The sequence below is a fragment of the Cetorhinus maximus genome, chromosome 25 (genome assembly GCF_964194155.1).
Source record: "Cetorhinus maximus chromosome 25, sCetMax3.hap1.1, whole genome shotgun sequence".
Classification (NCBI taxonomy): Eukaryota; Metazoa; Chordata; class Chondrichthyes; order Lamniformes; family Cetorhinidae; genus Cetorhinus; species Cetorhinus maximus.
Window position 1 is genome coordinate 34363183 of NC_135903.1, and position 24760 is coordinate 34387942.

Sequence of the window (24760 nt, forward strand, 5' to 3'; positions counted from 1 at the left end):
TGGAGCTGCATTCATACAGGGAAGTTGATCACACTCCTAACTTGTGGATTGGCTTTAGGGGGTCAGGAGGTGAGTAACATGTGGCAGAATTCCCAGTCCCTGACTTGTTCTTATAGCTACATTTATTTATGTGGCTGGTCCAGCCATTTGAGGTTCTGGTCAGTGGCGATTCCAACAAAAACTTATGTTTATATAGCACCTTTAGCTGCAGGAGTTCATCAGGGTAGTGTGCTGTGGACCTTCAGTGGCTTCAACAATGAGCTTCCTTCCATCATAAAATCAGAATGGGAATTTTGCTGATGACTGCACAGTTGGCAATTCTATTTACAACTGCTCAGATACTGGAGTAGTCCTGGTTTATATGTAGCAAGAACTGGACAACTTTGGGGCTTGGATTGAAAGTGGCAAGTAACATTCACACCACACAAGTGCCAGGCATTGACCATCTGCAACAAGAGGGAATCTAATCACCACTTTCTAACATTCAGCTTATCAGATTAATAGAAGACATCCTACAAAAAACTTGCATTTTTATAGTGCCTTTCACCATCATAGGATGCACCAGAGGGATTTGCAGGGTGAAGTATTTTGAAGTGTTGTCACTGTTGTAATATAGTAAACGTGTCAGCCAATTTTCACACAGCAAGCTCCCACAAACAGCAGTGTGATGGTGACCAGGTAATCTATTTTTGTGGTATTGATTTGAGGGGTGAGTATCAGCAAGGACACAGGATAACTCCTCTACTGTTCTTCAAAATAGTGCCATGGCATTACTTATGCCCACCTGAGAGGGCATACAGGTCTCAGTTTAATGTCTCATTCGAAAGAAGGCACCTTTGTACTGCACTTGCGTTGCCTTCATTTGTGTCCTCGAGTCAGAGTGGGACTTGAATCCATAACCTTCTGCCTCAGATCGGAGAGTGCTGCTACTGAGCCATATTGGACACTTAGACTTTTTTAAAAAAAAACATTTAAAGCTCCTGTTTCTTGATGGTTTTGGTTGACAAACATTGACCAGGACACTGATGAAGTTCCCTGCTATAATTCAGATACTGCTATGGCATCTTTGGCACGTATCTAAACTGCTGGAACAGGAAGGAGTGAACTTAATTTCTCAACCAAAGACCAGTATCTTCAGCAGTGCCTCACTTGGTCAATGCTGTACTAGGATTTCAGACTAAATTAGGAGCTTGAACTGTGATATGGGGCTCAAAACCCATCGCCTTACAATGCAGAGGCAATTGTGCTACAAACTCACCACTGGCCAAAGTGCCAAAAGGCTATTGAAATCTGTGGAACTACCCCAGCCAGAGTTGGTACAATTGGGGCAGAAAATTAGAAAGTTATTTAACGAAATGCCACATTTTAAATGGAGAATTGGACTTCTTTATCACACCTGGTTGATATTAATTGTAAGAATTTTTTCAGTGCAGTTTGCAGAAAAGAGCATCAAAAATGATTGTGGCGGATGAGCTGTGGGCAAAGATTAGAAAAATTCTGTCTCTACTGCTGAGAGATGCTTGTTTTTCTCTTTATTGTGATTCCTACTGTATAATTTAGCTGAGACCATTGATTACTGATCTGGATGATAAGTCCAGCATCTCTCAAGCCTTTAGCTGATACCTGAAGATTTCACAGGTTTGCACTGAGCCCCCTTTGATCTGCTGCTAAGCAACTTATTGATAATTATTCTGTCTATTTAAAGGACACCGGATGAGCTCAATGGAGGAGACCAAACACCAGTTTCTATGAAGCACAATTTTTATATTTCTGTGCCACAGCCGGAGTTGTCCTCAAAGCCTCCAGAAGAGGATTCTCTAATTAATGCTCAGCCAGTTGATCAGGTGGTAGACTTGCATGCATGCAACGGGGAAACAAATGCAAGGACTACAAAAAGCCATTCACAAGTTGAATCCTCACCACCACTCTGTACTCTTGCTTCAACCTTGCATCGTCCAGTACCATCCGATGAAGGTGACACCAAGACCACTCCTACTCTTGCTGATGAGTTGCTAAACCCTGTTCATGATGAAAGATTGTCCAATGACAGCTCTATAAGAACTTTGCAATCTGTAGCGTGCCAAGAACAGGAAGCAAAAACTAACCAAAATTACACTGAAGCAGCAGAAGAGGTTTCTCTTGTGGGAGGAAGTACTCGTGGAACAGATAAAGTGGATAAATTGAGTGTGCCCAGCAATCACTTGACTGAACCAGGAGATAATCATGTGAGTTGATTTATTTGTTGCCTGCTGTAGTTCGGGTTCAAGAAGTACTTCCTGTAATGAGTGAAAATAATTTGACGAGTCCCCTTGGGAACTTCTCGATTGATTGGTTAGCCAAAATGCTACAGTGTAACAATTGGGATTACTGGGGGGTGCTACTGTACAGCTTGTGTATCTTAAACAGAGCTATATCCCTAAAGGGCAAAGAAACAACCCATGTAAAGAGGCTGTGGAGAGTGGGGGTTAGTTTTGGGCAATTCTGTGATTTGGAGTGCAGAAACAAGTGATACAAAGATAAATTGGAGAGGGCATTTCGCGTCTCCCTTATATATGCCCGCTTTGCACCAGTGGTCGCATTTATTCTGAAGGGCCCTGCTTCAACTTGAGATGCTTCAGCCTTTCTGACCGGAGTGCATATGTCTATGGGCATGAGATGGAGAGAACAAGGAAAGGAGAAAGTGTCATCAAATGAATTTGCTCTATTAAATCTGAATCTGCCTTTTTCCTACTGATCTCTTGCACCACATTTTACAGTTACTGCTTGTAACAGACTATTTTATATCCTGTCTTAAAACTTTAGCATTTAGTTAATTTACATTCTGGAACACTTTCATTGGGCAGGATTTTCAGCTCGGCGTGCGAATGCACGCACAAGCATGAAATAGCACGCGATGACGTCAGGTGAGTGTCTGACGTCATTGCGCACTCGCACAACACTTCAGTCGGCGGGGGCACACGAGAGTGCGCCCACCAACAACTAAGAGGGCTATTAAGTCCATTAATCGAGGTCTTTGGATTTTTTGCAAAACCTCATCCATGGGTAGGATAAGGATTCCAACAGTGATTTTTAAAAAGCAGTAAAAATTTTTCACATGTCCCTGTTCATGTGACAGTCACATGTGGGGATCATGTTTTCCTTATTTTTAAAATCTTTATTTTTCATGTTAAAAATCTTCAGCTCCCTGAGGCAGCTCTGTGCCTTCAGAGAGCTTTCACTGAGCGCACCCCTGCACACGTGGACGCTTCAGCGCTCGCGTTCCCCCCGCCCCAGGCAGCGCTGAGGTTATTAGCGCGTGTTTCACGCTGTCTGGCTGTTAATTGTCCTCCGTTTTAAATGCATTCTGAAACCATTGATATGGTGCCACTTTCCGTGTTCATTTTGTGTTGAAATAACTACTGGAAATGCTCCATATTTCTCACTTGACAAATTCATTATAAACACTAACTTTGTGGTTTCAGAAAAGAAGTAGCTGGATATCAGATGATGACATCTGCAAGCCATCTCCTAGGGAAGAGCTCCCGAATAGCACAAGGGAAAGTTCAGCTGAATGTTCAGTGAGCACAAGAACAATGAATGAAAATAGCACCCGGCCGACCAAGCATGCACAGTCGGCATCCAATTTCTCTCGGTGTAAACGTGGCCAGGGGAACTCATCTTTTAGAGTGACTCATCGCCGAAAGGCAGGTAGGATGGTTTGAAGGAAGAACTGCCTCCAAATACTATGGAATCTGACACTTTTTTTCTCAACTAATCCAACCACTGCTATTGTGTTTACATACGCAAAATTTTGCCCAATAGCTCTGTAATATTTTGGAACTTTCACTGGCTTGTAGAGTATTTTGTATTGAAGCACTATCCAAACATGAGCTCCAAAAGAAATGCAACATTATTTTTACTTTAACCAATAGATATTAAACTATGGGTTGAGACCTTGGTAATTTGAACTGTTAATTCGCCATGAAATTTGATCAAACAGCCATCAAAGTATTTTTTATTTTGCACGATGCTTAGTTTTAAGCTCCTGGGGGGTCTTTGGAAATAATGCCTTTGTGTAATTCATTATAAACACTAACCCATGGAATGAGTTTCCTACGACATCTAAACAGCTAGGCATAATTTCCACTGTATCTTTAGGTGGCTTAGCTACACAGTGTGTCAGATCTGAAGATTCTTGTATCAAAGGCAAACATTTTAGCCACAGTGGTAATTTTGATTAAGACCTTGGAAGCCTAATTGACCAAGTGTGTCTCACACAATTCCTCATTGTAAAATTCTGCTCCAGATTATAGGGACATAGGTTCACTTATAAAATTGACTGTTAACACTGAACCTGTGAGAATATCTAGCACATTACCTGCAAAATTGTAAAAGGTTGCAGTGGTTGAACATGGGTCACTGGGGAGATCTGCCCTGCTGATTCTTGACTAGTGTTATGAAATCTTTAACATTTCCCTTAAGAGGCCAGACAGGCCCTTGATTTAACAACTTATCTGAAAACCAGCCACTCTGACAGTATAGCACTCCCTCAATAATGCACTGATGTGTCAGCCTGGATTATGTGCTCAAGAGTCGAGTTAAACTTGAACCTAAACTTTCTGACTTAGGCAAGAGTGCTAGCACTCAGCCACAGCTGATTCATACTGTCTTATGATTGTACAAGTGTCAGCAGCCCTACAAAACCCCAGCTGTGTGCAAGCCTCGAATGTGAATCTCAGCAAGACAATTAATGTATCAGCAAAGCCCAATTCTACCCTCTCCTTATGTAACATCAATACATGCACCCTGACTGAAGACATCAGTGATCATCTGTGAAGCCTGAGCCCATCCTTGTCCCTGTTTAGCACAACATCAAGAAGTAAATATATCTACCAGGCCTTTAGGAAAGTTAAAATGGACTATTCTAGCTCCAAGTGAAGCCTCATAGTATGATAGTTCCAGGTTACCTTTACTTTGTCATGTTGGCAAATCTATATAAAAAATGTTTGATTTGACGCTATTCATTAGTTGGAATTACTGTGTTTGAACAGGTATTTCAAACCCATTCCGGGGACTTCTGAAATTGGGCAATTTAGAGAGGCGAGGACACGTTGGCATTTGGAAGGAATATTACTGCGAGTTGTCACCGTTTGAGTTCCGACTGTACCAGAATGATGATGACCGCAATTGTTATGACAACTGCTCTTTATTAAGATGTGAGTCAGTGGGATCAGCCCACAGCGATGGAAGGTTTGAGCTGGTTCTTTCTGGCAAGAGGTTGTATCTGCGCGCACCCTCCCGAGATGAAGCGGAGGACTGGATTGACCGGATTCGGGAAGCTTTAGTAAAGTGCCGGCCTCATCAAACTCCAAAGCAGGAAGCAATGCATGCAGAGAGTTCAGTAAGTGATCAACCACATCACGTGTCTGAGCCCCATGCCCCTCAATCTGAACAGGCAAACCACGAGAAAGAAAATGGCTTCCAGCAAGATTTTAATTGGGTTTCTCGGGCAGAACCTCAATTAGATGCTGTCAAGGAAACTGTACTATACCTATTAACAGATAAAACCTGGACTCCCTATATCTTTTCTTTGTCATTGAAAACACTGAAAAATTTCCAGTTCCAGGGGCAGCAAAAAATACTATGCAACAGCTACAGAATTGAGACATTTAAAGATGTTATACCTGATACTGCACTTGGTAGTCCAGCTTACTTTAAATTAATTACATCCAACGTCACTCTGAGGCTTCGGGCAGAAAGTGCAACAGAGGCAAAATCATGGCGTGAGCTTATTCGAGCTGTTCTATCATCTTTCTTGGAAGCAGAAGAAGATGCTTTGGCAGCAAATGCGGGCATTGAGAAAAATGAGAGAAGACTTAGGGAGCTTGGCTTGGGGGAGCACAGCAATCTGCTGCAATGCCTAACTGTTGTACCTGTGGAGAAAGGGCTGGATGCACAAGAGTTTCAATGTGCAGGTATGATATTGCTACACTCCTTGATCTAAATGTAAAATCTTAAAGGGTCTGGATAGTTCAAAAGGTTAGACATTAACCTTTCACCTCCAGGACCAAGGTTCAAACCCAGTCAAGGCTGATTGAATGAAAAGTCTTCCCTGTTTAACTGTAAGGGTTCCATGTGAGATGGATTTGGTTGGTCTCTGTACAATTCTTAATGAGAGTTGAACACAAAATTGTCCCCAATTACCAATCTGAGCGCATGATCATTTATCTGGGACATGAAAGAAATGTACTATAGGTGGTGCTTGGCAAACCCTCTTAAAATAGACCTATGACTGATGTGATTAGTGTCCAAAGTGATGTGTTCCATTCCTCAGTATTAATATCCCTTTTGATGAGCACAAAATATTAAAAAAATATGATTGGTGCTATTTTCTATCATATGATGTAGGTTAGTATAGGTTAAAGTGAAGATACTTCAAATGGTATGGGGACGGGGAGAGAAATCCTAACATTACTATTCAAGGCACAGCCCTACAGAAGAAATACTCTGATCAACTGTAGATAACATATGAAGGTGGAGGGCATTGATTGTGCTATTGCTTGAACACAAATAGAGTGTTACTGACACTAGGGTGGGGGTTGAGTTAGGTGGTATATACTTGTAATATTTCACTGTGAATAAATTTAAACTGAATAAAGATTGGCTCTATTTTATCCTTCGCCAACTAGCTGTCAGGCATTTAACACAACTTCTGGGTTCCTTTGGCGAGCCAGTCTGACAGGTTACTGAGGCTGTCATAGCAGGCTAAATTAATACCATACTTTATATGTGCATCTTCATAGACCCACCTTGACCACAAAAGGACCCACTTACAACCCTTCTCCATCTGACAAATCCCCATCCTTTCCCCAGGGAGAATGGGGGTAGTGTGAGAGGGTCAATCGAGGTAGTTGGTTGTTCGACTCTGCCAAGTGTCAGTTTGAACCTTTGTTGGGTGTACTTTTCAATGATTATTAGTCTGGAGTTACTACACCCTTTCAATAGCTACTATGTGACAATACGTAAAGACTTCTTCAGAGCATCTATTGGGGGAATCATCCAAATGACTGCTTCTTAATGTAGGTCTCAAATTGAAGAGTTGGGGGTAGATTTTCTGCTTTCAGTGCATTTGGTGGTCTAGGTGCAAATTCTGTCCCAAGTTGTGCTAGTCTTGACAAGCGTTTCTTTTTCTTGAATTTCCACTGAAAAATATTTGCGTATCCTGCAAATGTAAAATCTGCCATGAACCAGTGCAATCAGACAGCGTTTTAGAACATAAGTTTTTGGACATTTTCACTTTTAAATTAACCCTTGATATATTTCAGTATTTACTTGATTTAATTGATACAGCTGAAAAGGGTTCATCACGAAAGATGTGTGTTTCAATTGGGGTCGCGCCCAGCACCTCTGAATTATCTGATTTTAAATGACTGAAAATGACGTTTAAAAAAAAAAACTACACAGAACTATTTGCCGAGTTATATTTGTGTACAGTAGTCAGTTTCTTAGTAAATTTAAGTTTAAAAAACTTTCAAAAACATAGTTATTAGCATCTTTGCACCTAAGGAAAATAGCTAACTTTTAGACCCTTCTTGAAGGCCTGTGAACTTGTGCAGTTAATGGAACCTTTCAATAATGATTAATTTGACATGGTTGATACTGGGTTTCAGTGCAATATGTCTAAACTAGTGAAAAATATTGAACTATTGGAGTTGCATAGGACATGATTTACACTTAAAACTGGCACAAAAGATCATGCAATTTTGAACAAATTGTGCCAGAAAAGCCATCACAGCCATAAGGAAACTCCATGTCACAATATTTAACCACCTTGGGAAAGGGAATGTGAAATTGGGAAAGGGAATGTGAAATTGGGAAAGGGAATGTGAAATTGGTTTTCTCACTGCCTTTCATGGCTTTGCACAAGTGGTCAGAAATAGGTTAACAGAATAAAAAGAAAAAATACAAATGGTAAATTTAAATAACAAAAATCAGATTGGGAGGGGATGCATGACTGTAAGGCAGTAACTCATGTGTCATCCAGTTAAATTACTGGATGTCAAATTGGACAGTCTGTTCGGAGCACGCACTCCTCTTCACTTGATTTTCATGAATTCCCTGTGCTCAGATCATCAAACAGACCAAGACACGGCAACAGGGAAACCTTTTCCTATGTTTCTGTTCTGTTATAGAATTGGAATCAGTTGTACTCTCTTGATGCTAAATTATTTTTAAATGGCTAAAAATCTTTGGGTTTTTTGTTGTTTTCATTTTGAAGGATGCCATCAGCAAATTGGATTTTCTCTTGGAAAACCCAAGCTTTGTGCCTATTCCAGCCTCTACTACTGTGAGATGTGTCATCAGGACACATTAATAATTGTCCCTTCCAGAATGATCCATAACTGGGACCTAACACAAAAGGGGGTGAGTAACTGTTGTGTGTTCAATGTGTGTTTTGGTTTAGTTTCTTTTATAATGCTCTGCTTCCACCCCACATACAGCTGGGATGATTTTCTTTTCTATATGCAGTAAAAAAAATAAGTGGGGTAGGATATGCATGGTGACCACCCAGAGGAGTTGGTATGGGACCCATTTGTATTTTGGGGGTCAATCCACATTATCTAATTGTTGATCTGCCAGTGTGAAATGTGTTTTCTTTCGGTAATCCACCAGTTTGGGATTGGGTAATCCGGCAATGAGAACACTTGTCTCAAGGGCTTCCAGCAGTTTAAAGGGGAGACTTATTTTTTTTTTGTCAGCAGAAGAAAGTTGGGCTGCCAAGTCCATGATTATTTTCCACCTGCCGTTGTCCGTTATGACATGGCAGATGATGTGTGCCAGGCAGATCAAATCCACGAGGGAAACTTGATCACATGCTCACAACTGTTTTGCAATTTCTATTTTATTTCGAGATGCATACCCTGAATTCAGATGTAGTATGACTACCATGACTTCAGAGGTTTTTAGAAAACTAAATTAAACATTTATTAACAAAAGAAAAGATTTCAAGCACATACATAGGTCTACAAATTACTACTATAATAACCCCTAAAACCCCTAATTAATCTGGCTCCCAGTTACACTTCCATTAAGGCAACAGTAAAAACAAATAGATTTAAACAGAAAGCTAAAAGCTACTGCGGATGCTGGAAATCCAAAACAAAAACAGAATTACCTGGAAAAACTCAGCAGGTCTGGCAGCATCGGCGGAGAAGAAAGAGTTCTGCCGAAGGGCCATGAAGGCTCAAAACGTTAACTGATTTCTTCTCCGCCGATGCTGCCAGACCTGCTGAGTTTTTCCAGGTAATTCTGTTTTTGTTTTAGATTTAAACAGACCCAGGCAAAGCAACATGATACCCTGGACAGTGATATTCAAGGTGAGTTTTCTTAGCTTTTATTCCTGAAGACAGCAACTTGATGCATAGGGGCCAGAAGTTTTTCACACTTGTGTTAGATCTTAGAATACCTTCTCCTCTTACATGTAGCCTCATCTCCTTTATATGTGTTTCTCCTTTTTTAATGCAAATTCCATTGTTCCGATTATGTCTTTGGAACTTTACCTTTCTCATAATATAAATCTTTTCATAGTCCTAATTTTATCAGTAACCTTTGGGAAAAATAAGCACACCGCTTGGCTTAGTTACACCTAGCTAGGTGTAATATCTTACCATCTCTTTGAAATCCAAACTAACCTAATTTATCTAAAAATGCTCATGTTCCTTAGATCTTACGTTCTAAAACTTCAGCCATGTATACGTATTTAGCATTTCAAACCTAGCTTCTTGTTGATGACTCAGCCTCCAGACCAGCTGTCTCTAATTCAAGTAAATCTCTCTCTCTCTCTCGCTCTCACGCACGCACTCTAATCCAAACCTCACTTTTAACATAAATCACAATAGTATTATGAAAATGATAACATTTTCATGTCTTTGCCCTGGTGATAGAGTGGTGGGCTGCCTTATATAAGGGATGTTGAAAGTAAGGTTGGATGGTACCATATCTCTCTGTTCTCTCTGATATTTGGAAACTAATTGTTTCAGTTCCTCACTCATTCCTAGAAAATTAGGAAACCTCTATAATAACCAGTAATATCATCCATTCAACAAACAAGAAGTCTTGGTAATATATAATGTAATTAAAATTATTTGCAATTTCACTATAATTATGATGTGGCGCAAAATCTCTTAAAAAAAAAACCACTGACATTGTTGGAGAAAATGTAGTTTTAGAATACTGAGAAATCATTTAACAGTGTCTGTCTCTACTCCAGTTAAAATTTTCTGTTTTTAAACAAAGGTTTCCAATGTGGCTGCAAAATTCCTGCAGCAGATCCAAAATGAACCATTCATTGATGTTAATGTGGTAAATGGAAGTCTGTACCAGTATATTGAGCAGATGTCCCAGGCCCGCAGGAGCAGAGATCGGCTGAAGCTGTTGGAAGACTATCTTCTTACATGTCGGAGTGGTGCAGTCCAGGAATTCTATAAAAAGTGAGCAATCGCTGCTTTTCGTTTTCACTGCACTAATTGCACAGTGTTGTGCTCAGTAAAGTCAAATTTTTTTGCCCACTAATGCAAAGCCACCCTGAATGGTCCTTCCTCACATGCTAAGAGTGTCTCTTTAAATGTAAAATAGCTCTGGTTTTATGTATTTGGCATTTTTGCTCAATATATTAGAAAACACTGCATTTCTAGTCTCTGATGTTGAAAAAACAAAATTGTTTGCAGTTGACCACTTTCTGGTACAATAAGTGCTATTTATCTGAAGTGGGATATGTGTTTACCTAAATTCAACTCGGTTCAAGAAAGTTACATTTCTGTTCGCTTGCAATAAACTCTTTGCGCCTCAGTTGTACATTAAACAATGCATTGTCAGGGATACAACCTTTCAGATGAAATGTTAGATCAAGGCCCCATCGGCTTGCTTTGGTTGATGCAAAGGATCCCTTTTCACTATTCGAGGGAGAGCAGTGAAGTTCTTCCAGAATCCTAGTCAACATTTATCCTCCAACCATCATCAGCAAAAAAAAGTTTAGTTGGTCTTTGTCTAATTGCTGTTTATGGGACCTAGCTGCATGCAAATTGCTGCTACGTTTCTTCACAAAACAAAGTAATTAAATGTCAAAATTATAAGTAATTCATCAGCTTGTCAAGCACTGTGGAACATTCTGGAGACATCCAAGACACTATATAGAGTATTTTTTATTTCAGTCTTGTGCTGCTGGATTCCGATTTACTCCTGACTAAATATGAACTGTACAGAGTGTGATGACTCTTCAGAACGAGTCATACGGACTCGAAACGTTAACTTTGTCTTTCTCTCCACAGATGCTGTCAGACCTGCTGGGCTTTTCCAGCAATTTTTGTTTTCGTTTCAGATTTCCAGCATCCGCAGTATTTTGCTTTAATCTTAGTGGTTTGGATATGATACTGGATGAAACAGAATTAAGCAGATTATACATTTGTGAATGAAATTATATTTTTCATTCATAAAGTTGGTCATTTCATTTACTGGGCAAGTTTGAACTGGGTGGTCAAACTGCCAGTTTCATGAAATGTGCAGATATGCTGTCATGAAATGGGCAGTTTAATTGGGTGTTTATATATAGTAGAAGCTGAAGTATTATTTAAAAATTATTTGATTTAACACCTATGGAATTTCTATCAATGTGTAAAGTTGACGTTCTACAATTATTAAATGAGTTTTTCAGGGCCAAAGACTTTGTTCCATTTAAAAATGCAGTAACACCGCATTCAGTATGGCATAACATTTTCAGGAGATTTTACAGCAATATTACAGTGTAGAATAGGACGTTCACATCAACTCAAGTGATTTAAAGATTTTGCCCTCTGGGGACATCAATGGAGCACCAGTGGAGCAGGAAGTCACTGACACCGACTTCAGGATTCTGCATTTAACGGCACATATTCGAATGACAGTAGTTGCTCTCAGTTTCATAGCTGTAATGATAGTGAGCACTGACAATTTCACCATCATTACAATCTCAAAATTCAAGCCATTGTCTATAAGCACTATTTTGCCTTGGATGTTGATGCAGCTACAGACTAAAGGTTTTCTCCATTGTAAAAGACTCTGTCATTAGTTGTGTAAAACAACCAACAGTATTATCTCTGTTTCAGGTTAGAGCAGAAGAAATATCTCCTGGAGTCACCCGATCTGTACAGTGTTTCTGATCTTCGACAGGTGAGTGTCTAACATTGTCCAACTCCTTATTTATGCTATGCAATGTTTTATAAAGTCAAATCATTCAGCCTGTCGACCTGAGTAGATAAAGCATGAGTCAAACTGGGTTTCACAACAGTATCAAGTCTTGTGCTTCATGTACAGTTGATAAATAATGAAGGCAGATCTAGTTGGCATTTGAATCTCTCTTCATTACTTACTCATAACATGGTCTGCCTATGCCCTAAGTTTTATTTTATATCTACTACACTGTTTAAAATGTGTAAAATTAAAACTAGTTTATTCATTTTATACTGAAGAGAAATAACCTTTTAGTTCATTCATGTCTGGGTATCCTGTTTTACAATTCAAGGAGCTGAATTTTTGATCAACTCGGAAAAGCATAATTTATAGTGAGCCTCCATTCCCATGATAGCTGTGCAGAAATGTGAATTGCAATAATGTGTAAATGTTGCCAGCTGTTATGTTTCTGTGTTTTAATGTCCCATTACTGAAACACAACTGAAATTCCCACATTTGTTAAATGCTATTTTATTGGCAGTCTTAAATTTGGCACTGAACTTGTTGCTGATATGATGAAATAGGTATCAGTTTTTAAACTGTGTTCATGTAACACACAATAAAGCTGTGTGTGGAATTTTTCAAAGATCACAGTCAACTTGCAAATAGATCGGCAAGTTAATGTTGACATCAGTTTGGCTCAGCAGTAGCACTTCTGCTTCTGAATCGGAAGTTGTGGATACACATCCCACTTCAGGACCTAAGGACATAATCTAGTTTGAAATTTCCCTGCATTACTGAGAAAGTATTGCATAATTGGAGGTGCTGTCTTTGGATGAGATGTTAGCCCATGGTGTCGGTGAGCATTTACTCCTATTGCTATTAGCCAGTGAGGCTAGTAGGAATACGCTGAAGGCGTTGTCAGTAGGATGCAGGATGGGACCTTTTTTCACAGACGCAGTCACCATATTGAAAATAATCATGAGGACATGAGCTGACATTTAGCCAACATGGTGACTTTTTGCAGACACCCAGCCTCTAATTGGTTGATTTTTCCATCATTCATTTCTGATTTATCACTGCATTGGTCAGCAGCAAGTGCTTGTGAAATGAAAAGACCTCCCCTCAGCTGGGTTGCATGCATTGCTAACAGTGTGAGGCAGCAAGATTTTGAAATACTGGATGGAAAGTCATCTGGTGCCGGGACGGGCCCTGATGCAGTGAAATCCGAATCGTCTGGTACAAAACCATACATCCAGCCACCCTAATGCAAATGGCAGAAGCACCTCTGCTCAATGCCTTTTGTTGTGGCAAAGGTTCTTGCGAACCTTTTTATATCCTCAATTCCAAAGGGGTTACAGGAGCAGAGGCACCTGGGTGTATATGTGCATAAGTCATTGAAGGTCGCAGGACCGGTTGAGAGAGCAGATAATAAACATACAGCATCCTAGGCTTTATTAATAGGGCCTTAGAATACAAAAGCAAGAAGGTTATCTAAAACTTGTAGAGAACACTGGTTCAGTCTCAACTGGAGTACTGTGTGCAGTTCCGGGTGCCATATTTTAGGAAAGATGTTAAGAAGTACAGAAAGGATTCATGAGAATGGTTCCAGGGATGAGGAACTTCAGTTACATAGACAGATTTGAGAGGTTGTGACTGTTTTCCTTGAAGAAGAGAAGGTTGAGAGAAGATTTGATAGAGGTATTCAAAATGATGAGCGATCTGGGCAGAGTGGATAGGCCAAAACTGTTCCCATTGGTGGAAGGATTAATTAAAAAATGTAATTGGCAAAAGAAGCAATGGAGACATGAAAAGCTTTTTCACGCAGTGAGGCAATGGGATCCAGAATGCACTGCCTGAAAGTGTGGTGGAGGCAAGTTCAATTGAGGCCCTTAAGAAGGAATTGGATAATTACCTGAAAAGGAAGCATGGACAGGACCATGAGGAGAAGGCCAGGGAGTGGTACTCCTTCAGAGAGCCTGTGCAGACAAGACAGGCCAAATGGCCGCCTCCTGTGCTGTAACCATTTTGTGTTTCTGAAGATATTAATTCTAATTCACTGGAAGGTATTTGAAGTATACAATTGGAAAAATGTGAAATTTCTAAAAGAAAATTACAACGGAAGTATGCATTCAGGTCCCTTTGATTTTATTCATGCTGTGAAATGCACATATGGAGATTCATTTGCATGTGTTGTGCTACTTGACTTGAATGAAAGTTATTTAGACGAAGTTCCTTCAATGCCTAACAAATTTGAGCTTATACAGACCAGGAATGTCATAAGTTCGATCCACAGGACTATAAGAATTCAGGCTGCTACTGCCTCCATTCTAACTCCTCCACTGCAGCGTTATTTCAAGAAGAGAAAGGTAACTGAAGAAATTGGTAAAAGGCAAATGATCTGAGACTAAAAGCTGAAGAGAAGTTGAGAAACCTGACACAGCACCAAACTATAGTGAAAATTAATAAGGGCAATAAAATGCAGGTATAGAAAGTTTAAAGAGTGGTCTCATCTGATCTAGTCAAGGCATTAAATGAAGGAGAATGCAGTAATAGGTTGTGCCAGGTGTCATCATATTATTTACTTTTAAAGCAAATTAAAAAGGCAGAAACCTTAAAGGAGCAATTCTTGCTGTAAATGATTCATTAACATTTCACAATCACCAATGTGATCACTACATTTTAGGATCAGACTGTTCCGAGATGTGAGCCTGCTACAAACTGTGTCCGTATTAAAAATAGATGTTAGTACCTCTGTTTTGATCATCCAATGTTTCCTTTATCTTGCAGACAGCACAAGGAGTGTTTGAAGCATTCTTGCAGCATGCCATCCACTTTGCCACCAATCATGTCTATATGTGTGACCTTTGCACTCAGCGTGGCTTCATCTGCCAGCTCTGTAACAGTAGTGACATAATCTTTCCTTTTGAGTTTGAATCGACTTCAAGGTAAGCAGAAATATTCCTGTATATAAACCATTGTCAGAATTGCTTTGTGTGTGAGAACCAATACAACATGGGAAAAAGTCATGAGGCAAGGGAGCATTTGGAAGTCTGCACAGAATGCATTTAATTAAAGGAAGTTTATGAGCTTATAAATTAAAGTTTATTTTCACTCTGGAACTGAGTATCCCTGGCAGAACCTAACCTGTGTATCAGTGAACAGATTATTGGTGAGTAAATGCTGCTTGATAGAACTGTCAGCAACACCTTTCATCACTTTGCTGATGATTAAGAGTGGACTGACAAGGCGGTAATTGGCCAGATCAGATTTGCCCTGCATTTTGTGGACAGGAGATACTTGGGAAATTTTCCCCTTCAAGTAGATGTTAGTATTGAAGCTGTACTAGAACTGATTGGGTAGGATCATGGCTGTTCTGGAGCACAAGTCTTCAGCATTACAGCTGGGATGTTGTCAGGGGCCCATAGCCTTTGCTGGATCCATTGCAGTTTCCTGAATCATGTGGAATGAATCAAAGTGACTGAAAACTGGTATATGAAGTAGTGGGGACCTCTGGGTGGGGTGGGGGTGCGGGGGAGTGGTGGCGGGAGGAGGGAGAGGCCGAGATGGATCATTCACTCAGCACTTCTGGCTGAAGATGGCTGCAAATGCTTCAGCCTTGTCTTTTGTACTGAGGTGCTGGGCTCTGCCATCATTCAGGGTGGGATATTCATGGAGACGCCACCTCCTGTTGGTTTAATTGTCCACAATTGTTCATGACTGGACATGATAGGACTGCAAAGCTTTGATCTGATCCATTGGTTATGGGATTGCTTAGCTTTGCTATAGCATGTTGTTTCTGCTGTATAGCATACATGTAGTGCTGTGTTGTAGCTTCACCAGCTTGGCCCCTCATTCTTGTATGTCTGGTGCTGCTCCTGGCATTCTGTCCAAACCCCTCTTTGAAGCAGGATTGGTCCTTTGACTTAATGGTTATGGGGAATATGCTGTACCATGAGCTTACAGCCTGCAGGTGAATACATTTCTGCTGTTGCTGATGGTACTACCACACAACACGATAAAGTGTGTTCTCAGTGGGTTCTTATGCCAATCTAGTAGTTTCATGGCCATCATTACTGATACTGACTTTTTATTCCAGATTTAAGTAATTGAATTTAAATCTCTAATTTCCATGCTGGAAGTTGAACTTGACTTTCCTGAGCTTTCATCTAGGCTTCTGGATTTATTAGTCTAGTCACATAACCAGCATGCTACTGTTCCACTAATCGTCTTTGTTCTTCGAGGTGAAGATGACCAAATTATTCATCTGAGGTGTTTGGTAGGGTTCCAGTGGGTATGTAGGTGACTGCTAAAGCCTATCTGCACCTAAAAGATTCTGCTGCACATAGGACAGGTTATCACCGATGATTGGGTTTTGGAGGAGATACTGGTTCACAATTTCCTCTCCTTGCGTTTTTTTGCTCTGTCTCTGATGTCCTTGCTTTCGAAGGAGGCCACACTGTTTTATATTTGTTTACGTCAAGTGCAGCAATCCTGGGTGAGCTTCTCCCAGGACTTGAAGCCAATATGAAAACTCCTAAATTCAGAGTGTTCTTATAACACTTCCTTTGACTGCCATGAGAGTGCACCCCACACTCAAGTTCTTCATAGAAAATTTGCTTTGGTAAGAGAGTGTCAGGCATTCTAGCTACATGACCAGCCCAACTCAATAATGGCTGTTTTGATAAGATGCGGCTGCTTGGCATGCCAGCTTGGGTGAATGCCTTGGTGTCTGATATTTTATCCTACCATCTGATCTTCAGAAGTTTTTGAAGGCTTCTTAAATGAAATGGTTGAGCTTCTCGGTATGATGCTGGCGCAGTCCAAGCCCCACGTGTAGAGTAGCGTATTGATCTTTAGACTTTCAGTTTGGTAGACAGACTTCCTCACCTTCATTCCCAGTCAGATGTTCGAAGTCTGCCAAAGGCTGCACTTGTTTTGGTAATGCTTGCACATGCTTCATTGTCAATATAGCCAGCTCAAGAGAGAGTGTTGCTGAGATAAGTGAACTTATCCATTGCTAACAGGTCCTGGTCATGGACTGAAACCCTGGGCTCAAGATGGGGCTCTTCTGGAGCAGGCTGGTACATTACTTCAGTTTCTTTGTGATGATCATAAGACCAAAGTTGTTGCATACATTGGAGAGTAAGTCAGTGCCACATTGCATGCCCAGTTCTGCACTGGCAGCTAGTGCACAAGTTATTGACAAACAGGAAATTGTGAAGTACACCCTTGGTGACCTTGGGTCTTTGTCTGGAGTTGTCTCAGATTGAGCAGGTTCCCATCCATGTGATATCTGATTTTGATGCCAGGATCACCATGGAAGGAATTAGAGAGCATGGCAGAGAAAAACATGCTGAAGAGGTTTGGTGCCAGCACACAGCCTTGGTTAACTCCATTTGTGACTGAAATGGATCAGAAGATTCACCATCATCCAGGACACACACGAGCATGCTATATGGAACAGTTGAAGCATTGTGATGAATTTCTCAGGGCAACCGAATTTCTCCATTACCTTCCAACGGCCTGAATGGCTGACTGTGTCAAAGGCCTTGGTGAGGTTAGCAAACGTGGTGTAGAGGTCCATGTTCTGTTCTTGGCATTTCTCCTGACACTGTCTCACTGCAAACACCATAGCAGTGATTCCTCGACCTTTTCTGAAACCACACTGACTCTCTGGCAGCAGATCCTGTTTGAGATGTTGCAATAAGCCATTCAGAAGGATTCTGGCAGAGATTTGGCCAGCAATGGAGAGGAGTGAGATTCCTCTGCTTGTAGCAAGATTGGCCAGTTCCTTTCCACTTGCACAGGTGAACAGTGGAGGTATTTTTGTATTCTTGCAGGATGGCTCCTTGTTTCTATGTAGACTGAAAGAGTTCAGTGAGCTTCTTGACTAGGCATAGACCTCAGCTGGGATATCCTCAGCCCCCTGGAGCTTTGGCTTTGGCATTAGACAGGATTTTGATTTTGTTCATCGTTTGTAACCGCGTAGGAGGGTCATCAAGAGCGCAGTTGATAGTAACCTGTGGCAGCCTGTTGATTGCTTCACTGATGGATGAAGGCCATTTAGGATGTGGATAAAGCGCTCTGCCCATCTTTCTAGAATTTGGGATCACTCTGAGCAGTGTTGACCTATTGGCATTGAGGGTTGATGAGGAACCAGTACACTAGGGCCCATAGGTGGATTTCAGATGAAGAATGTTACAACACACAGTGGTTGCATCAAGCAGTGCCAGCTCATGTGCAGCACAATTAGGTGCAGAACGAAATTGCACATCTGTTCTGTTCAAACAGTTTGCTTTAGTCCCGGTCTCCCAAAACTACCCCACAAAGCTCAAATGTCACATTTGCCCATTGCTTTACGTTTTCCCTAAGTGCAACTCTCCACACAAGTGCTCAATTCGGGATAGTTTTGTACTCTAAACCTATACCCATATAAGATATGGATTTGAAGTACCATTTCACTCAGTACCTTACAAACAGACTTGCATCCCAACAATTTGGGCTGAATTTGAACCCAAGCCCCAGAGACGTATTTTTTTTAAAATTGCATACTTCAAACTACCTGTATGTTCAGATAAATATTGAACCACATGGAATGCAATGCCATTCCTTCTCCTTTGTATAGAAAAACTCAGACACTATTGTGAAGCGTATTCTGTGACATTGGAACTCAGTTCATCAGTGAATACAGGTTTTTCTGTTAAGTGAAACGTCAGGCAATTTCTAAAATATTAAGTTGGCATTCACAAGTCCTTTCCTTTTAAAGCTTGACCCAGAATATTTTTATATTCAGTTGCATTCTGTTGAATATTAACTCCACTTTAATCTTTTTTCATTTTTGATCTACTTCACGATCCCGTTTTCTACTCTTCACCTTCTTTAATGATGGCTTTCTGCCCCAACTAACTGAAGTTGGTATTGTTCTGCCTGATCAGCTGATCACAAATACACCTCTATGCCAAACCCCAGCCACACTACATCGAGTGGCAAGCACCATTACTCTCTGACCTACTGTGTCCTTTGTTTTTCTTTTTTCTGTCCCTACACTTCACACCTAAAAGGTGCTGAATGGCTGGGAAGCAGTAGTGACTGAGACCAATTAATTTGATATTTGAAGGCACAAGAGGAAGGTTTAGTGGTGTTTGGAAATAAAGGAACTTTGGAGATCCTTTTTCATTTTTTAATTCCAATTTCATTTCTGTAACTTCTGTGATTAATGTGTTTAAAAGCATCATTGTGGGGAAAAATAAATGAACACATTAATTACAGAAGTTAATTGCAATTAGTTGACAGCCCCACAAATAATTTAATTTTTCCTTTCACTCCTCAGGTGCAAAGGGTGCAGAACTGTCTTCCATAAGGTTTGCAAGGCTGGGCTCCTTTCATGTCCTCGCTGTGTACGCAAACAAAGGTACCTGGAGTGCAAGATGGAGTATTAACTATTGAGCTGCGTTGAAGATGATGTGTGGGAGAAAGGAGATCATCTTTATACTATAGAGAGGTTTGCATTTCTGCAGCTTTCAAGGACAACACAACCCCTGATCAGAAATGGTGCGTTATGAACTTGTCCACAGCCACTCCTGAAGGCAGAAACTCCTCACCCACTTCATTTCAAGAGAACTATCTGTCACCTACATACCTCACACTTAGGTGTGCAGCTTTTTTCCCTCTGTGATGAAGATCATGTAGATTCAGAATTTCAGATGCTGGCACACTGCTATAATGGGATCTGTTACTAAGGAAGCTGCCTGCAGATGGAGTTCAACCTCACCTACTTAATACATGTTACTAGAAAATGTTTAACTTGTACAGTTCCATCTGTTTTTGTAATGCTTCAGTCATTTTTCAATCCATACGTATAGATTTGTTAAAGCATGTAAACTATATCACCAGCTTGAGAATATTGAATGTACATTGCATGTAAAGTATGTGTACATATGGTATTCACAGATGAAAATAACTATAAAAAGATTTGTTAGACCTTGCTGCTTTGAATTGCACTTTGCAAACTAATCCTTGTAAATACACATGAAATATTTAAACTTCCACCAATATGGCAGGATGTCTACTGTATATTAACACTCGTGCCAAAAGGGTGTGTGCACTTTTCTTGATATGCCTGACGCTAATCAGAGATTTCATATCTTTTTTTAATCTGTTGATTTTTTTGTTTTAAGAGTAACAGTAATGCAGATAATAGATCAGTTTCTAAATCGGTTGACTTGACAACATTCATTTGAGTTACTGATCATTATGACCCTAATGCATTTATATCATCAGGCAATTCAATCATTTTAACACCATCTTCTAAAACATTCTGTGTGAATCAGTACAAATTTAATATTTTCTATCTAAACTTTCTAAGACATTGTTTATTCCCAACGGGAGTTTGTACTTTCCTATCTAACTTGGCCTAAAATAGTTGCAAAGGTGCTAAACTTGCAGGACTTTTTGTAAAATCCTCAATAATACCAAGAGAATTCAAAATGAAAGTAAATGCACCCTGTTGTGATGCACCATTTGCGTTTGTGAACTATTTTGGTTTTGTGTGCAGCTTGGTGCAAATCATTCCTGCTCTGTATTCGAATCTGTCAACCCTACAGAAGTGTTTATAATTCTGGCAGACAAATCTGAACTCGGTGTAAATAAAAAAGAAAACAAAATCCAGAAGCAGCAAAGATTTGCAGAGCTGCAGTGTTTAATTGCATAGAGACTCAAAACTACACAATAATTTTGGATGCATCAGAGCCATCCTGTATTTTATTATGGCTTTACAAGTTTTGTAAAGTATCACTTGCTCCTTGTGGTCTTCCAACTGTAGCAGGACAAAACAGCCATATAATAATCTTAAATTTTGTACTTTTGTTTTTGTATTATTAGGTTTTTGGCATTACAGGCTTTATGCTTTTATTGCAATCGAAGATCATGAATAGATTTACCAAACACTCACTCTATAGACAATTCTATTTTCTTAAGAACAGAATGTTGTCATTAAAGGTTTGATTTTTAAACATGCAAAGAATATTTGGGACTCTGATTTAAATCCAAAAGTGTGTGAGAATTGTAACAGAAGGATTCAACTTATGTTTTACCTGTCAGTTTTTGGTGAAGAGTATAATCTAAGTGTGTTCCCATTACATAGGATTACTTATATATGGCACAACAGGCCATTTGGCCCAACCAGTCCATGCCAGTGTTTATGCTGTACTTGAGCCTCCTCCAATCTTTTCTCATCTAAATCTACCATTGTATCCATCTATTCCCTCCTCCCTCATATGCTTGTCTAGTTTCCCCATAAATGTATCTATACTGTTTGCTTCAGGCACTCCCTGTGGTAGCAAGTTCCACATTTTTACTATTCTGAATTCCCTATTGGATATCTTGGTGACTGTCTTATATTGATGGTCTTTAGTTATGCTCTTCTGCAGAAGAGGAAACATTCTCTCTCTATCCACTCTGTCAAAACCTTTCATAATTTTAAAAACCTCTATCAGGCCACCCCTCAGCCACCTTTCTTCCAGAGAGGAGACCTAGCTTGTCAATCCTTTCCTGATATGTATATACACACACACACACACACACACACACACACATATCTGGTATCATCCTTGTAAATCATCTCTGCAACCTCTCCAGTGCCTCCATATCCTTGTTACTCAGTACTGTAGTATGGTCTAACCAAAGTTTAATACAGGTTTAGCATAAGTTCCCTACTTTTCAATTTGGTCCCTCTAGAAATAAAATGTAGTGCTTGATTTCCTCTTTTTAATGACCTTGATAGACAGGGGAGAGAGGCAAACATGAACTCCTTTATTTTCTTGCCGTCTGTCTACAAGCAGAAGTGTTTTAATTTTTGAAATAGCTGTGATGTGTTTCCCCAAACTCTGTTTGTGAGGTCAGTTTTTAAAGTGATTCGTAGCAAATGCTCTTTAGGGTTAAATCAGAAGTATAGTTTATATGTATATTCAAACCCAAGGAATGGTCGCAACTTTATACATACACAAGCGCACAATAAGAAGATGGGAAAGAGGAGTTTTTACAACTATGAATAACTTAAAAGAAAAAGTACCCCAGACATAGATATGAGTTCGTGTGATTGCTAGAGTCCAGAAAGTCAAGAGTCCAGTGAGGGTTCCTTCACGGAGGAACTACAGTTCTGGCAGGTTGAGCTAGCTGAAGCAGGAGTTGCAGAATTTCTTTAAAGTTGATGGAGGCGCAGCAAGATGAGGTTGGTATACACAGACTTGGTCTGCTCCGCAGATGTTGGCAGGAATCTTCCTGAGAAACAGACTCTGAGGAGACTTAGACTTGATGCAGGCTGTTGGTGAACCTGGAGCCCTGCTTTGATGTTTGCAGGCTGGAGTTTAAACAACAGACTGAGTTGCATGTCTAGAAATGTAATATTAAAACTTTCCAAAGCCCAGAAGCTTAGATCATGTAATGTCCATTAATGAGTCAGTTGCAGGCTAACTAGCAGTTTCTGTGCGTCTGGTCAATATCCATTAGGATGGTGGCTTTTAGTGCCTCTGCAGATATAACAAGTTGTGATGGCTCTCCCTTTGTTATAGGACCAGGTTGGGGAGACTGATTGTCTGCTGGTCCCTGGTTTCATTGATTGTAATGTGCTCTCATAAGGAAAAGGTTTTGCCCTGTAACTGTTGGAAATTTCCAGAAACTAGCCAACATTTGAATCATGACCTGTAGAAGCCATCTTTTGGTTCAACAAGGTCCACTTTAAATAAGCAAAAAGGTGAAGTTTGATTTAAACGGTATACAACCTCTTTCACGTTTTCTGGACAACTTTTAGTGATTGATGTATTTGTACTCCAAGATCCCTTTGTTCCTCTACCCCACCTAGACTTACATCTTCCAAGTAATGTGACCTCCCTATTCTTCTACAAAAATGTACCACCTCACATTTATTTGTGTTGAACTTCATTTGCCAATTATTTTCCCATTCTATAAGTTTATTAATGTCCTTGTGTAATTTGTTGCAATTCTCCTCCGTATTGATTCCCCCACTGCCCCCTCCCCCCATCCAGCCTTGTATTGGTGTCAATTGTGAATTTAGAAATTGTTTTTGATAGTTGATATAAATTGTGAATAGCAGTGATCCCAGTGCTGATATTTGTGGAAAAGCACTTCCAACCTTTTGCCATTCTGCATTACTACCCTTTACTCCATTCTCTGCTTTCTGTCTTGAAGCCAGCTAGCAATCCATTCTGCTTATCTTCTGACTCCACAATTCTTTGATCTTATTCCTTAGTCTATTATGGGGCCCCTTATCAAAGGCCTTTTGAAAATCCAGATACATTACACCTGCCCCATTACCATTGACTTTCTCAGTTACTGCTCAAAAAATTCAATAAGGTTTGTCAAGCAAGATTTTCCCATTTGAAACCCATGCTGACTATTCATCATATTTCTCATTTCTAGATGTTCTATTCTTTAGTAGAAAATCTTCTACTATGATAAGCTGACTTAACATTCACTGGAAATATTCTGTCCCTTTAAATTTTGAAAATAAATCACCAGTCCTCTGGCCTTTTTCTAATTAATTTTTACATGAGAGTCGTCATGCCTCTGCTATCTCTTCCCTAGGTTCTTTTAAAATATGTGGATGCAATCCATCTGGATCAGAGATCTTATCCTGAGTTTGTTTAGTTTATTCAATGCATCCCTTTTTTCCACTTTAAATGTCTTTACGACATTGAGGCTGGGTTTTTCTGGCCCGTCGCAGGCAGGTGAGGCGGCACCCAAGCCAGAAGCCCATTGACTTGTGGCGGGACTGGAAGATCCCTGCGCCGGGCGGTTGCAGAAGATTCAGCCCTGAATGATGAGATGAGTAATGAAATGTCTACCTGGTAAATACTGAGGTATAAATATTAAATAATCCTTTCACTTTCTATCATTAACTGTGGTGTTATCCTTCCTATCTCTTAATGGTCCTGTTCATAGCCTTCCTTTTTTAAAAATTGATATGCCTGTAAAACACTTCGAAGTGCATTATGTTATGGTCACTATTGCCTAGATGTTCCCCTACTTTTATTTCTCTTATCTGCACTGGTTCATTCCCCATTACTAGATTCAATATGAATCTTCTCTCGTTGGCATTTTTACACATTGGGTTAAAAAGCAGTCCTGTATACACTGTGGGAACTCCATTCCCTTATCCCCTTTACCTACCTCTTCTGCCCAGGGTGGTTGAAATCCCCCTTGGTTATTTTTTTTTAATTCAATTCCCTAAGTTGTCTGCATATTTTTTTCTTCCATCTGTTTCACTACGAGCTGGCCTGTAGATGACACCTATTAGTGTGGTGGATCCTTTATCTTATTCAAATGGATTCTGTTCTTTGACTTGCTGATAGCTCAGTTCCTTATTCCTGCTGCCATTGTTATCCTGATAAGCACAGCTTTTCCAGCTGCCTATTTCTCTCCCCACCCCACCATGTTTTCTAAATATGTTACTCTCTGCAGCGTGTAATTTCAGTCCTGATTTTCCTGTTGACATATCAGTAATCCCTATGATGTCTGGTTCATCCCAATACCTGATTGTCTCCACCACTCCTCTATT

General features: G+C 40.1%; 1 protein-coding gene across 7 annotated transcripts in view; it reads left to right on the forward strand.

The window, feature by feature from the left end:
- The window catches only part of plekhm1 (pleckstrin homology domain containing, family M (with RUN domain) member 1), a 48590-nt gene extending 27382 nt beyond the window's left edge, over positions 1 to 21208 (forward strand). For all 7 annotated transcript variants that reach the window (XM_078529778.1, XM_078529775.1, XM_078529782.1 and 4 more), the window contains 8 exons: positions 1706 to 2225; positions 3462 to 3687; positions 5031 to 5954; positions 8258 to 8403; positions 10276 to 10469; positions 12120 to 12183; positions 14974 to 15131; positions 19517 to 21208. In XM_078529778.1, coding sequence (XP_078385904.1) covers positions 1706 to 2225; positions 3462 to 3687; positions 5031 to 5954; positions 8258 to 8403; positions 10276 to 10469; positions 12120 to 12183; positions 14974 to 15131; positions 19517 to 19625 — 2341 coding nt within the window. In that variant the 3' untranslated portion in view covers positions 19626 to 21208. The remainder of the gene's footprint in view (positions 1 to 1705; positions 2226 to 3461; positions 3688 to 5030; positions 5955 to 8257; positions 8404 to 10275; positions 10470 to 12119; positions 12184 to 14973; positions 15132 to 19516) is intronic.
- Positions 21209 to 24760: the final 3552 nt, after the last annotated feature.